Source organism: Mirounga angustirostris, unplaced genomic scaffold (genome assembly GCF_029215605.1).
Source record: "Mirounga angustirostris isolate CCGP_5_RB_7025 unplaced genomic scaffold, mMirAng1.0.hap1 SCAF_13, whole genome shotgun sequence".
Lineage (NCBI taxonomy): Eukaryota > Metazoa > Chordata > Mammalia > Carnivora > Phocidae > Mirounga > Mirounga angustirostris.
The window spans coordinates 42436516-42452750 of NW_026991721.1; the positions used below are offsets into that span (position 1 = coordinate 42436516).

Here is a 16235-nt window from a genome sequence, read left to right on the forward strand (position 1 = left end):
TTCCTTTGCTCCTTATTCCTTCTTTCCCACATTTTCCTTCCTTCTCTGCGTTCCTTCTCTATCTCTCTCACTTCATCGTTTGTGACGTGGTATTCAAGTAAACATGGGCATGTATGTGTTTCATATAGGTCACCTTTTTGAATATTTTATGTCTCTCTGTTCCTAATTGTAAGGAACTTAATATTTAATGTTTCTTTAAAAAAAATAATGATTGCCATTGCCTTTTATCTTTGCAGTTGTTAATTTTTCCCCTATGGATGCACAGCTTCAACTGAGAAAAAATACTCGATACTAGTTTCTTTCTCCCCTTCCTTGACAGATTTGATCTGACTCACCAAGGAAGCTGAGAACGTAAAGACCTTAATGGAAGAGCTAGAGATAATTAAGTAGGCATACACATTTAAGAGAAATCCTTTTGCTCTCTGCTTACAAATTAAAGACTTTCTTAAGGTGATCTGCTTTTCTAATTGTGGGATTTCCTCATGGGTCTGCTGTCTCTGGGGATGGTCTAAAACTGCACGTAATGATCCTTCAGCCCAGGGCCTGCAGGACCTTTTTTTGCCCACAAAGTTGCTGTTGGAAAACAATCTTCTTATACATAGGCATGTTTAGTCATTTTGATAGGATCTCCGCTTCAGAAGTGATAACCAATACAGACTTGCATGCCATTTGACACCGAATCTGCAGAATTTAGCATATTTGTCTAGCTTCACACAACATCAGGGCTGAGGCTCTGGCAAGTGCACTTTAGTTAATGATTGCTGTCCGTATGCGGGGGTGACAGCAAAGTGTTTCCTAAGAACCCTCAAATCTGGGAAATAAGACTGTCCTCTGAATGTCAAGCTAACAAAACCAGACCACAGTGGCTGTGATTAGCCATCTATGGGTGTAGATCTAGAGGTGGCTTATAAATGTGTGATCCAGAACACTCTGACTCTACCTCATGGACCTGCATGTCATCTCATGGAGAGAGGGCAGGAAGGGGACCGTACTTTAGGAACAAAGAGCCTCAATAGTCAAGATGTTCTGTGCTAGCAAAAAGGCTGAGTAATTAAATATAAAAAGGAAGGCCCCCAAAGCCGTGTGTGGTCATGTCCACCTGGAAGCTGACTAGGCACCTGGCCCCCAGGTTCTAGCTCTCTGGTCCCTACGATGGGTATAACTCTAATGCAGGTGTCCAATTCTCTCCCTCTGCTCTTTTCATGCTTTCCAAGCCATCTTCCACATAGAACCTAGTTTCTGCTCTCACTCGTCCAGAGGGAGCTATGCTTTGGTACAACGCACTGAAATGTAGTCCCTTCAACAGAAAGGCAGTGGCTAAGAACACTGGCTCCTAGGTCCAAACCCTGTTCTCGACCACGAGCTGTATGATGCTAAGTGAGATTTTAAAAACTTTCCATGTCTCAGACATTTCACCTATAAAATAGGGATGATCTGACAGTCTTTACCATATAGGGCTGTTATGCAGAGCGCATGAGCAAGGCACGTGAAGTGCTTAGAATAGTGCCTGGCATATAGCAAAGCACTTGAAAAATATTAGCTATTATTATTATTTTCCCAGAAGACCCATATGAAACTTTCTTTCTCTCAGCAGCTTATGATTTACTAGAATTGGAGATTATTTCTCTCAAAATGCTAACTGCTCTAAATGCAAATAAAAATTCTGCAAAAATGAATAGACATTAGACAGTTAAGATATATAATTGTAGAACATTTTCTATTTTTATTTAGTTCTTTAATGACTTGTAAACACATTCAGATGTTAAAAGTCCTAATTTTTTATGATGGATTAATAAACAAGCTTTTGCATACAGATAACAATAGCTAACACACACACACACACACACATATATATATATAGCATTTACTATGTGCCAAGGAGGCGCTGTACTATTTTAAATATATATTAAGTCACAGGGCTGGGAAGGGCAGAGTGAGGATTCAAACCCAGGCTGGATCTGAATCCCAGCCTCTTCTCTGATCTGCCAGTCTACTTGATCTCCATGAGCTTTGTTAGAGTGCCTTCAACCCAAGGAGAGGGCATCAATAAGCCTGCAAACCTAAGGGCCACGTCCTTGAATGTGGCAAACTCATAAAGTCAATGCTCCCTCGGCAATCCCACCTCCCGCTTGTCTTTCTTGGAGAAAATCCCCCCATGTTGCCCAGGTGCCTCACAAGTTCTGCTGGTGATTATTCCAGAGAACGATTAAAGACATCTTAAAGGTACACAATTGTGCATTTCTTAATTAAGTTCTGTGAATTATTCCAAGGAACCTCTTTAGAATAATCACTGTTTCACAAAAATAAGAAGATGACACCAATATAAGGTACATTATCTCCTACCCAGGGAATCAAAGCTGAGTAATTAGAGCTTAATGCGGATCCAATTATCCACTACACACAGCCAGATTAAAAATCAGTGCTACGTGAGGGAGCAGAACCTGGAGAAGCTCAGAAAGCCCAATCACCGAAGTCCTGCCACTGGGTGGCTGGACTGAATGAGCCCCCTTCCATTTCTCTGGCTCCTCCTCCACCTGCAGTCCTTACCTTGTTCACAAAGTTTCTTGGTCAGAGAGCCCTCATCTTGGAAATAAATGATGCGTTTCTGTACGATGCTGGCCCTGTTGGGAAAGAAGACACAAGTGCAGTGGTGAGGAGAGAAGGTTCGAGGGACGTCGGATCCTGGCCTGGCTGCCTAAGGCTGTGTGGCTTCGGGGGAGTCACCCCTCACTCTCTGTGCCTCAGTTTGTTCATTGGAAAACTGGCATTCATAATAATGCATACCTCATGGGATTGCTCTGAGAACTAAATAAAAAAACGTGTACGTCAATACTTAGAAACCACTCAATAAATATTAGTTGTTGTGCTGTCTGCGGTGCTAATATTATTGTTAAGGTAAGAAAGTGAACTAATGGCATTTTCAGTAACTTTTCTCAATGGCTCATTTTATTATAGTTTTGTATCAAACGACTGAAGTCATTTATAGACCCACCAAATTCAAATCAGAAAAGCATGTCAAGTCCTCTTCCTGAAGGGGAAAAAAAGAATTTGAAAATGTATTTTGATTTGCTCTGAAAATGTCATTCTCTATCTTTCCTGAAAGTCTAGACGAAACTGTCTCCTACATTCTGAACAAAGACAATTTCAGCTGTTATATCTCTCTCTTAAACATGTCAAACACAGGATCTTAGAATCTGGAAAGAATATTTGGAGGTTGAAAAATTACTTCTGGCCAGCACACATTTTCCCTTTAATCTAGGGCTGCACAGACAGACTCCGTCTCCTTTAACCCACTCTGCTGTGTATTTTCAGCTGGCCTCACAGACATTGAACCCTGAAACCCAGCGTTCCTGTAATGTGAAGTCTACAACACTTAGCAATGAAATGGTACCAGTGGATTTCAAGCCCTTTCTATTGATTTTCTTCAGCAACGCTACTCAATCAAAAGGTAATTTTTACTTTGATTGGCCCTATTTCACAGAGAAAGGGATCCCTTGGTTCCATACAGCTAAGCACACCAAAGGAGTGTTAGGGTCACATGATCTGCCCTGTGTCCCATGACTGCAGACCCAGGCAGGGGTCAATGTGTGCATGCCTCTACAGAATATGGAGGCAGTTTTCTCGATGGTGTGGGCCTAGGCCAAGATTACTTTCCAAAGAAACATCTACTCTAAACCCAGTCTTGCACAAAAGAATAAAATTCAGACCAGCCTACAGATGTCTTTTATAGTCTTTCCTTTCCCAAGAGAGATGAGATGTTGAAATAAATGAATGAAATATGCTTTTTGTTTCTGCAAAACTACTTTGATCATTGATCCATTCTGTTGACCATCAAGCAGAAAGTTTCCTCAGGCCAAGAGAACTCTCTTGAGAACACGCATTCCAAAGCCAAATTACAAAGCCTTTTGGTAGTCAGAGCATCCCATTATCTACCACTTCAGAGTGTTCCCCACCAAGAAGAGCCTCAGAGAACCCTGTGGATGGTGAGGAGAAGGACTTGTGGGAAGTAGCCCAGGTTTGGCATTCTTGCTTCAATTAAACGCTTCATCTTCTTTCCTACCAAAGTGGCCTCCTCCCCCATTTGTCTTCCCCCTGCTTAGTAGCCAGACACTGGCCAGGGGCAAGTCAGATGGGGCCACTTCCCATTCTCAAAGTTGACAGCATAGTGGGGAGAAAGCACCAGACAGCTAAATCCACAGCTAATCATTTAACATGACCGTGATTAAGTGCTGAACAGAGAAGTCCCCAGGATGTGGGAGAGTATAACACAGGGGGTCCTGACCAAGCCAGGAAAGACTCCCCTCAGAAAAGAAGGCTTAGATTGGAAAGAGTAGGAGCTCACTAGGGCAAGTGGGAGAGAGAAACAAAGGAGAGGACATCCTTTAAAGATCCTTGATGTGGGAGGGTCATGGCTCACTGCAGAACTGACCAGTGGTTAAGCCAGGGAGATGGTGTAAGATGAGCTGGGGAGGTGCACAGGGCTACATCACCCCGAGTCTGCAGGGAGATGGCATTTTACACCAAGCTTGGTAAGATCTCTTTGACAAGTGCATCCTAAGAAATGAGATAATCAGATTTGCTCTTTTAAAAAGAGCACTTGAGGGATGCCTAGGTGGCTCAGTCAGTTAAGCATCTGTCTTCAGCTCAAGTCCTGATCCCAGGGTTCTGGAATCGAGCCCCACAATGGGCTCCCTGCTCAGTGGGGAGTCTGCTTCTCCCTATGACCCTTCCCCTGCTTGTGTTCTCTCTCAAATAAGTAAATACAATCTTAAAAAAAAAAAATAAAAAGAGCACTTGGGGGTGCCCAGGTGGCTTAGTCTGTTAAGTATCTGACTCTTGATTTTGGCTCAGGTCATGATCTCAGGGTTATAAGATTGAACTCCATGCTGGGCATGGAGCCTGCTTAAGATTCTCTTTCTCCCTCTCCCTTGCCCTTCCCCACCTCTTCCCCTCTCTAAAAAAATAAAAATAAAAATAAAAAATAAAATAAAATAAATAAAAAGAGCACTTGGGCCATAGAGTAAAAATGAGTTGGTGGGTGGTTGCAGTGTAGAGTTCCCAGGCAAATTAAATTCTACTTCAACAAAATTCACTTGGGATGCCTGGCTGGCTCAGTCAGTTGGGTGTCAGACTCTTGATCTCAGCACAGGTCTTGATCTCAGGATCTTGAGCTCAAACCTTGCATTGGATTCAGCATGGAATCTACTTAAAACAAAACAAAACAAAACAAAACAAAATTCTCTTGCTAACGTGGCTTGAAAACCGCTGATCTATAGGATAAAATACAAAATTACCACTGTATTCAAGGCTTTTCATAAAATTTCTCCCAAACTTCATTTGTCCCCATTTTGTGCCATGCTCCTTGGGTTCCAGAGTTTGAGAAGGGGAATAAACTTCCTCTTATCTGAACACCTCTTCCACTCTACTGGGCCCTTGCTGGTGCTGTTTCCTCTCCCAGAATCTCCCCAAATCTGCCTTTGTTAGCATCTGTAACAGATACTCTGAATTTTCTTCCTCCTGCTGTGAATAAGAGAATAATGGCAAAGCCTATGATCACATTTAGAAAAATTAAATCACCCCAAATTTTCAAAAGTATAATTGTAAAAATGTGGGTGGCCAGAGATAGAAAACATGTGTTTCCTATAAGATGTTTTCATTTCCTTCATGCCTTGTTTTATGAAGTCTGTGATGGCTTACTCTCTCTTTTTGATAATAGTTCTAATTTCTGAGCCCTTCCTATGTGCCAGTCACTGTGCTAGGGAGGCCCTAAATTTATGTACATTACCTTATATATCTTATGTTTTACATATATTACAACTCCTCAAATTCCTTCCTCATCCAAAACCGTTAGGTTAGATGCATTTTTGAATTCAGAATTTTACAGATATTAGGAAGTTAAGATGATAACATACTATTAACATCCCCATAATCAAACCCATCAATATTCTGTAGCAAAATGTAAGAATATTCATAATAAGACAGTAAATAAAAACCTTAGTTTCCTGTCAGTTTAGGTCAACTTTAACAAGCAAACTTGTTAAAATGCTCTTAGTTTTAGAAGGATTAAGATGAAAGTTTGGAGCTAATTTCCCCTTTACCGGTGATGATGACCGAGATGCAGGGGGGTAACAAACATGCTGAAGGTTTTGAGGTTTCCCCTGTCTATCTCCAAAGCTCATGACCTGTCCTACGTCCAGCATGGTTGTAAGGGATTAAAGATGATCACATATAAAAAGTATAATTGGCTTGTGAGGTAAGTGTTATTATGAAATGTAACTGCAAATTGACTTTCCTTGGCTCCATTTTAGCATCGCATGGAACATACCGTGAAAAGCTGAGACTTTGGTGGGTTTCCCTGGAGCCTGGGTCATGATCACCTGAGCTCTCCACGAAGACTGAGCATACATCTCCATGCCCATGCTTGGCCAAACCTCTGGATTATACCCTTTGGATTTCAAACTCTGTGCAGATCAAACGTGGGATACAAGGCTTGTTCTGATCTGACTTTATCTTTATCTAATCCCTCCTGAGCACTCTGTCCAAGCCATACACTATATTTGCCTTTGTAATCTCTGCCCCTGGGCCTCTGTCCATGGGACCCCTTCTATCCTTTTCTGTGACTCCTCAACACGCATATGAGCATAAAACACACACACACACACGCACACACACACACACACACACTTACTTCAGTTACCCAGAACTCGTACCCACTAAGCTTGGTTTCTTGACTGGCTGCTTGGTTAAGTGCTCTTCCTATGAGCCACAGCCTCTTGGATTTCTTCCACTGCAGCACTTAATAACCTGCGCTCTAACAGCCTATTTACTTTTCTATCTCTGTACTAGTATATAAGCTTCTCGAGAGCAGGAACTGTATCTTACTTACTTCTATTGATGTGAGCAGTGTTGTAGCACTCGGATTCAAGGAGAAGGAACAGAGTTTGGGGATAAGGAGAGGATTTAAGGTTAAGTGGTCTGTAGGGCATGATGGTGGCTGATCTAGTGACCTTGGACACAGGGACCTGTAACTCAGGAGGGATGTGGGGGGTGGGGAGCAGGGGCATGTGAGTCACTGGAGCGGAAGTTTCTGAGGCGGCTGATGTCACCCAGGGCAAGTGTGCAGAGTGAGAAGAGAGTCAGGTTGAACCCAGAACTCTGGGGAAGACCAACATTCACTTGCGGATATGCCGGCAGAGACCAAGATTTGGTACGCTTGATTGCAGAAGATGTTTCTTTTTATTCCTCATCTGGTCAACTCCTGAGAAAGTTTATATTCTGAGAAATGCATTTCATTTTGAGATGTTCCCATCAAAAGTATAAAACTCGGCTGAGATTTATAAATCATATTATAGTTCAGAAAAATAATAGCTTTACAAGATGAGAAAACTGCTGGTAAGAATTCCCTTAGCATTTCAAAATGACAAATTTCTCCCATTCTGTGTTGCAATTTGGCAGTCCTCTTGCATAGCATTTATGCACTGATACACTGAATGCTCTCTTATCATGAGAGAGCGTGTCAAGGAAATCTAAATTACATTTCTCAGTATGTTTACTTCTCAAACTTTGCAATATTGAGGTTCTAAATAACTTACATTTCAAAAGTTTTATTTTAAACCTAAGGTGGTGGAGCATTTCTGGATCTCTTAGATACTTGACCCTTTTCTGTCTGCAGGGTTTATTCATTTGCTGTTATTTTTCCTTGGGGAATTTTCCTGTTGGGATAAAGTTAGAGTTTGCTAAGTTGTGGGTATGCTGTCTCAGGCTAGGCCTGGACCCCTGCTCTCACCAAAAAGGGATACGGAGATATTAGAAACTGAAGGACTTGGGAGAAATCAGGCCAGGAAATGACTTAAAAATTCACATGGATCCTCAGTGCCTGGGTCACTGCTGTAGAGAGATAATTCATGTAAGGTCCTTAATACATGGCTGTTGTGTGAAGTAGATATTCACTATGTAGTAGCCATTATCCTTACTGTTGTTAAATCACCATCTCCTAGCAAGTGCTTGGCACATGAAAGTATTTAATAAACAGTAGCTATTATTATGATTAACATCCGGTCTGTCTCCTTGGCTTGTGGAGAGAGGAGTAAGGGTGCTACCTTGGTCAGCTGCTTCAGGCAGAGATACTGAATGGCCAAAATGAAGCTCAGGTTTGTGGTCTCCAGACTAAGGTTGCCAACGCTCTTCCCAAGTCCAGTAAAATCCCTGCTACTGAACATTTCTTGGGGTGCTTTAAAAACTTTGCCTACAATCTCAGGGATGTTTTTTCATGGAAGTGGTCCAGCTTATAACCAGTGACATCTAAAGAACAACTCTGTGGGAGCACCCAGAAATAAAATATTAGAGTCATGGTGATGGTAATATCATCAGGGGCTGAGGCTATGTGCCTTATTTTACTTCACGAGGATGCCAAGTACTAAACTGATCATGGTCTCATGTTAAACAACAAATATTTACAGAGACTGGGTGCATTCCATGATCCAAACTCTTCCCAGTTTTTTATATGGCTTTAGGTGGATGTCAGGACATGAAGCTATGTCCAGGAGTAGACAGGCACCCTGGCATCCCGTCATAATGTGCCCATGGGAGAAGAAAAGTGAAAGCTTATCTGCAGGGCTCCATCTACAACACCCATGAGTTGGATTTGGGGAAGCATCTCAGCTCATGGCCAACAGTAAAGTTGGCCTGGCTGCCCAACAGTAAAGTCAGAATCTACATTTGGGGTCACAAAGCTATAGACTCAGAGACTGGTATAGTCATCTACAATTACTGCAAAGAAGCAATGCTAGTAACTGCCATGAGATTATTCCTGCTTAATTATCAGTCATTCATAAAACACTTACTGAGGACTTATTTTGTGTCAGACACCTGATAGGAGCTGAAAATTCAAAGATGAATAAGAGACAGTGCCTTCCAGTAAGGAGATCCTAGCCTAGTGGGAGAAGAGCGAGACAAATAAAGGAAACAGGAAATCAATGTTGAGTGAGATGATGGAGGAGCCACGGGAGGCAGAAGAGCAGTGACTAACTTGGCCTTTGCAAGGCTGCAACTGGAAACCCTGAAGGTTTGAATTAAGATTGGGGCAGTGGAAATAGAGAATCTGAGACACACGTTGTAGGAAAATTTATCAGGCCTGGGTAACTTACAGGACCTGGGCAGAAAGAGGCGGTGGAGTACAAGATAATTTATTTGTTTTTTGTTTCTTTAACAATGAAACACTCAAGTCCTTCACAAATATTAACTTATTTAATGCTCCCAACAATCCCATGAAGTAGGCGCTACCATTATACCTGTCTTACAGATGAGACAGCTATCAGAGGGAGGTAGGTTAAGTGACAGCCCCAGTGACTAGAGGGAGGGATGGTGATGCCAACCACTGAAACAAAAGACAGAAGGCGCAAGGAGGAATTTTTTTTTTTTTAATTTTTGGAATTTGTATTGAGATAATTGCAGATCCACATGCAGATTTAAGAAATAATACAGAGAAATCGTACACTGTCCAATTTTCCCCAATGGTAACATTTTGTAAAAGTTCAGTCTGTATAATGTTATGGTGAGGACATTGACATTGGTACCATCCACCAGGCTGGAGTCTGGTAATAAAATCGTGTAATAGGGTTAGATGAGGGCCAGATGATGCCATCCTAAAGAAAGTGTGCCTATGACAAGCTGCCACACTCTAAGAAAGAACATTCTCAAATGACTCTCAGAATACATGGTATGTTGGAACCCCAAGTGGAGAATCATCTACAAGTGCTATGGTGACTCAGGGGTAGCAGGCCATTTCTGGCTGGGATGAGGTGGGGGTAGAGGTGGTAGGAATGAGGTCCATCACAATAACTTCTTGGAAAGATGCCACAGAAACTGAGTCTGTAACCAGGGACGGGCACTTTGTAGCAGTTAGAGCTGTACGCCAGAAAGAGTCCCTAGGCAGGTCCACCACCCATGGTCTTTCCTTTTTTTTTTTTTTTTTTAAGATTTTATTTATTTATTTGAGAGAGAGAGAATGAGCAGTGGGGAGGGGCAGAGGGGGAGAGAGAGAGAGAGAGAGAGAAGCAGACTCTCTACTGAGCAGGGAGCCCGATGCAGGACTTGATCCCAGGACCCTCAGATCACGACCTGAGCTGAAGGCAGATGCTCAACTGACTGAGCCACCCAGGCACCCCATCCATAGTCTTTCTATACCTAACCTGGGCTACCAGCACTCCACAGTGCTGCACATACACACACAGCTTATGTTATGACCAGAATCTGGCTGGGAGGTCTGTTCGGTTCTTAACAAGACTACATTCCATTCCCAACCTTGTATGATGATCATTGGATTTCTCAAGCTCTTGAGTCACATCATTGAACATAGTTACATCTACAAAGCCCCGGTTTTAATTTGAACAAAAACTGGAGAAGAAGTATTTTTAAACACAGTTTATTTCTTCTCAGAATGACCCCATGACCCTGGGGATAATGAGCTTATTATGGTTCCATTTTTCTCTTATTATTGTCCAATTTCAGACCTAATCTTTATCATATAGCTTGTCAATACTATTACTCCAACACTTACCTTCCCAAAATCCAATGGGAAATTAACAATGAGGAATTGATTTTCATAAGAGAGATGTGAAAAGAAAAGAATAAAACTGGATTATGTTTTAAAAGAGCTAATTTAGATATGAGAGGCATTCAAACCAGACAGGCATTCATTTACTCGTGTTTTGTTTACCAGAGTAGGTGCCACAGAGCTAGCTGTGTGAGGGAGTGGAGGTACAAGGATGAATAAGGCCTAGTGTGACATCCAATAGTCAACAGCCTGATGAGAGAGAGAGAGGGAGGGAAAGAAAGAGAGAGAGAGAGAGAGATACATAATCTGCTGACTCAGAATCCTGCATAATGAGTGCTGGCATCTACTCAGTATCCATGCCTTCCGTCTTTCATGATTTCATAACCCTGATCTTTGGGGGGTGATACCAGGTAAGCCAGTCACAATAGCCCTGTCTCACTGCCCCAGCCTTCCTTGCAGCTGGGGAGTGGGTGCATGTGCCCCACATGTGGCCTCACTATCAGAAGGGGAGGTGTGCAGGATGGAGGAGAGACCATGTGAGAAAGCTTTGCTTTCCAGCTGAAAAAAATTAATGACCTACCTTGCCTGTCCCTGTTTTCTTCTAGCCTTGACTACAAACACAATGTGGGAAACAAAGCAGCCATTCTGTGACCATGAGGAAAAGGCAGAGAAAAAAAGCAGAGACCCTGGCCCCGACACTGTTTAGCTACAGAAACAATCCAAGCAGTCACCTACGTCTGGCCTTTTAATGTTTTATCAAAAACAAACAAACAAATCCCTCTATTTGTTGACGTTATCATTAGTCAAGTTTCTTATGAGCACTGCTCTCAAACTGATAGAAAGAGGTTTGTATGAACAAACCATTGTGGGAGCACAAGGGAGCGTGGTTCAAAAGGTGAGGTAGAGCCCGTTCTGCTGACCCTAGATACTGGGCCAGGAGATGGCACTGGGGAGCCACTGGAGGATGCTGGTGGGGTAGGGGTGCTTTGATCAGAAGAGTCTTGGAGAAAGATGCTCTGTATTTGGTGGGTGGGAGGTCATTCTGCCCTTTGCTGGGACTTTTGATGGGACGCCAGGGACAGGCACCTGTTCACATTGACTCGGAAGAGAGCAGGCAGGCCTGCAGGTAAGAACCAGTGTGAAGAGTGACATGCCGGAAAGGAAGCGGGGTGGGTGGGAGTTTGACAGGAACACACAGGAGAGTGAAATATCCTTTTTTTTTTTTCCCTCTGGAGGAGGCTTTTATATGCCTGTAAGCTGTGGCCGAGGAAACAGTGGGAACCCTTAGGGGAATCTGTTAGATCACTGGTTGGAAATTTGTCATCTGTTGGAAAAATCTTAAATAAACTCACATGGACAAAATAAATAGACTGCAGGATGTATTCCCAGTTGTGGGAGCTCTGACAGGTAGGCAATTCTGGGTAGTGAACACGACCATTTCTTATTTTCTAGAATTATTTTAAACCAAACTGTCAGTATTTTTTCAGCATCTTTTGACCCTTCATAGATTCCTCTCTCTGGCTTAACTGATCCATGGCATTTTTTCACCTTGCAAAGAGAAATACATCTAATTGTTGGGCCTGGGGTGAAGGTACTATCTCACGATACATCTTTAGGCCAAAAATCTCTTTCTCTTAAGATTACAATAGCCTGGGGTTTGATGTTCCTGAAAATTCCCTTCCCCCGCCTCCCAATCAGCCTTAGCATGCTACTCAGCATTTCATAACACGATTACCAGTACTTGGGGTGTTCCCAGTGGGGACAGCTGACAGGTGGGTTTGCTGTTTCTCTGACATGGCTGAACCCATGATTCTGCTGGATAATGGCTTATCCAGTCAAGATGCTGGTCAGCACCTGCCTCACTTTTCCCTCCAACGTCTTCACATCTATAAACCCTCAGCGGACTGTGAGCCCCTCCACCCCTGGGACCTTCATCACTGCCGGCCTGGAAACTAGCAGAGGATCTAACCAAGGCTCTTTGAACCTGGGGTTCTTAATCTGGGGGTCCACAGACAGGTCTCAGGATGATGAAATTTTGTGTGATGTGCACAAGTGCATATGTCTGGTAGAGAGTCCACGGTGTTCCTCTGTTTCTCCAAGGGGGTCCCTGACCTTGAAAAGCTTCAGAACCAGTGTTTGGTCTGAAATGAAGGATAGCAGATATGTGAAATCGCATGACTGTCATTCTGTTTAATAAAATCTCCAACTAAGATATATGCTCTTTTTTTTTTTTCTAAAGATAAAGTTTAAATTTTTATTCCAAGCATCCAAGGCTTCAACTGCTCTCTCTCTCTCCAGACTATGCTCTGATCCAAAATAGAACCTGTTTCGACTGGACAAGAAACAGAAGAGCAGCATCGCTCCTGGGCTTCCCGGTGTGCCTTGCGGGCCTTGCTGCTCTGGGCAGGGCACGGCTGTCATCACATAACCATCCCAGCCTCTCGGCCCGAGGAAATGCTTCCATATCATAAAGGCACTCCTGGCTGGCTCATACAAGTCATCCCCTTCCCCACTCGGTCCCGCTCTGCCGTGGCCTCCACTGCCTCCTTTCTGTGGGCTCCCACAAGCCACGACTGGCAGCACCGTTCTCTCAAATGGAAGGAAGCAGTGCAGGCGACAGAGCAAGGTCCTTACGCCTTGGCCACCTGACATCCTTTCTGTTCCTCCCAGAGCCTCCCAGTCACCCCGGGCTTTCCGCTGTGGAAATGGGAGCTTCCGGTAGAGCAGCAGATCTGGGTGTTGGGAGAGTCTCCATCCTCTCGGCTGGGCTGGGGACTGTGGGGGTGGTGGTGGGGGTGGTGGTGATGGTTCTTAGATAGGGATTCATGGCCCGTGAATGGGTTTCAGAAGATTCCTGAGTCCCCGAAAAAGCGGTCTGCAAAATTTAAGTATGAGCATTGTTTTGGGGACAGATTCTACAAGAAGCACTGCTTTAAATTTTGGAGTCATGCTTTTCACGCCTATTAGTCCCCACCCGAGGCCCCCACCTACCTCCCTGCCCGAGGAAGGACACGCACGGAGGAGTCAATGAAGGGCTCCCTGGACGATTACTGCAGTAACCTCGTAAGACGTCTCTTCTCCTTGCCGACCCATTCGATTCACCTACACTCTGCCAGGGGATTAACTGTCACCTCCAGCACATTACCACTTCCTCTCACCGACTATTAGGCAGAGTGGTGCCATGGTCCTATTATGTCACCTCCCACCTCCACCCTGCCCCACTCGACCCCAGCACTGGGTCTCTACGCAAAGGTGCCTCTCTCACTTAGAGATCACGGTCTAAACTCTGGGCTAAACGTCCATACTCCTGAACACCAGGATGCAAGCTGCCATCATGGTCTGAGCCCCACACACACCCCACCCCCATGGTCCGCCTGACTCTTCCCAACGACCTGAACTCAGCCCTGCCATTTCCCTGGGTGCAGAATGTGTGGCATACAGCCCCTCCTGGCTTCTGCCCCTGCTACTTGATAAGCCAAGGATGGACTCCCCGCCTGCCTCCCCCATCTGTCGCCATTTCACCTCACCGCTGCCTCAGAGTCTCATTGACCAGGACCATCAGAAGCAACCTCCTTTGGGTTTCTAGAACGCCACTGATCTTTCCTGTTCATTTGGCATTCGGGCACGGGACACTCGAGGTTTGCTTAAACTGCAATGTCTTGTACTACAATTTAACTTACTGTGTGTTTATGTTTTGTACTTCTGACTGAATTCTGAGGTTTTTCAAGGAAGGGCCCTTTTTGTACTTGCTCGCCCCTCTAGCACTGAGCATAGTGCCTTCCCTGCAAAAAGCGCTGAAGGTGTGTCGATGTGATATGTTTTCATATTACTGACTTTACCCGAAAGTCAACTCTTTTATATTCAACACATCGTGTTGAGTGTCTACCATATGTCCACGATCTGGCAAGAAGCATAAGGTCCTTTGTGTTAGCAGTGCTGCCCAGAGTGCGGGGTAAACAGCAAACAGGGACTGGTCTGAGTCACAAAACATTTCCCACTGCATAAAGACCAGTTAAGTCTGCTTCGCTTTGTTCCAGCCAGGCAGTTTGGCCAATGGCAGCCATTGTTCTCAAAAGGAACCGTTCGGGTTGAATTCAAAATCCCTTCACAATGTTGGGAATCAGCAGGATGACGGTATGTCTGCCAGGAGGAAGTTAAACCAGGGACAGAGTTCCTTTATGGAAAAAACCATTGCTGATTGCACTATGCATTCCACTTTGCTCATCCTTTGACTCTTTGCAAAAGACACTCACAGGCCTTACATTTTTGACTCACTCCAGATTTGTCCCAGGTTTCTTCTTTCCAACATCTGTGGCCCTCTCGTAGCATCTGACCTCATTCTTATGTCATATGAGCTGATTAGCGTTATGCCATGGTCACACTGGACCCCCACAGAGCTCTAGAGCAACAACATGCGAACACATGTAGGCCACAAAATCTGGGTATGATCTGTCCTGTTTTCTACCCTTTCTCATAGAGAATACTTTCAGAGAGAAGTTAAGAAAGGAAGGGAGGGAGGTAGGGAGGAAGGAAGGGGAGAAGGAAAGAGAGAAAGAAAGAGAAAGCAAGTGAGCCAAGAACTTTCTTTTTCTGAAAAATAATGTGGAAGAGAAGTAATGGGACCTCATTTTAATGCAGAGAAGAATGCAAGCGACACGTTCTTTCTGAAAAATATATGCTAAATTAAAAAAACTTTCACTAACTCTTGACATGGGGGAGTTAAGAGTGAGCCCCTTATCCATGTTAAATAAGGTACTGCAAATCTTTTTTCCCTCAAGTAGGCAAGGAATAAATTAAAACCCAACAAATCAATAAAAATATCTCTCGCAAAGGTGAAGGTGTAACCACATTTACATGTTGTGTATCTTGGAGAGATGAGGATGTTTAGCTCAAGAGCATGTGTCCCTGGGAAATGCTTAGAACCTTCACAGAGTAGGGACAGAAGTCACAGTGGAGATGGAGAGAAACAGTGAGGGAGCGGAAGGCTTCAATTTCCCCATCTCTGTAAGAGAACAAGAATAAAACCAGAGGGTCGCCACCTCCAGAGGGCAGCACAACAGACGTCCTTGAAGCTGGACCCCCACAGTGTGGTGAACCCACAGATCGAACTTTTCCCTGGGCACTACTTTGTTTTGTGTTCACAAGTGGTTGAGTTCATGCCATCGGATTGGGATCTACATTTCCCTATTTTTCTGGATGGCTCCATGTCAATGATGTTTCTGATACAAAGTAAGATACATTTCAAGAAAATGAACTAGCAGAATCCTTATCCTAGAAGGATATTTGGTAATGATCTTCCAGTGAATGACACTTTGTACTCTATTTAATCCCCGCATCCAAATGCATCGACATGCATAGTGTCCCTTTGGACTGACATAGTTGATCCTGAAAATCTAGAATTCAACTTCCTGCTGACTTGGATTCTTTTTTTTTAAGATTTATTTATTTATTTATTTATTAGAGAGAGAGAGCATGAGAGGGGGGAAGGGCAGAGGGAGAAGCAGACTCCCCACCGAGCAGGGAGCCCGATGTGGGACTCGATCCCGGGACTCCAGGATCATGACCTGAGCCGAAGGCAGTCGCTTAACCAACTGAGCCACCCAGGCGCCCGCTGACTTGGATTCTTGTCTGTTCAAGCTGTCCCAGAGAGGACCAGCAGTCCCTCACGGCCAGAGGTCTA

At 44.0% G+C, this 16235-nt stretch overlaps 1 protein-coding gene across 1 annotated transcript in view; it reads right to left on the bottom strand.

Annotated features, from left to right (window-relative positions):
- SPON1 (spondin 1) overlaps positions 1–16235 on the bottom strand; it is a 244851-nt gene that overhangs the window by 145436 nt on the left and 83180 nt on the right. The window contains exon 4 of the mRNA XM_045894085.3: positions 2548–2621. Coding sequence (XP_045750041.1) covers positions 2548–2621 — 74 coding nt within the window. The remainder of the gene's footprint in view (positions 1–2547; positions 2622–16235) is intronic.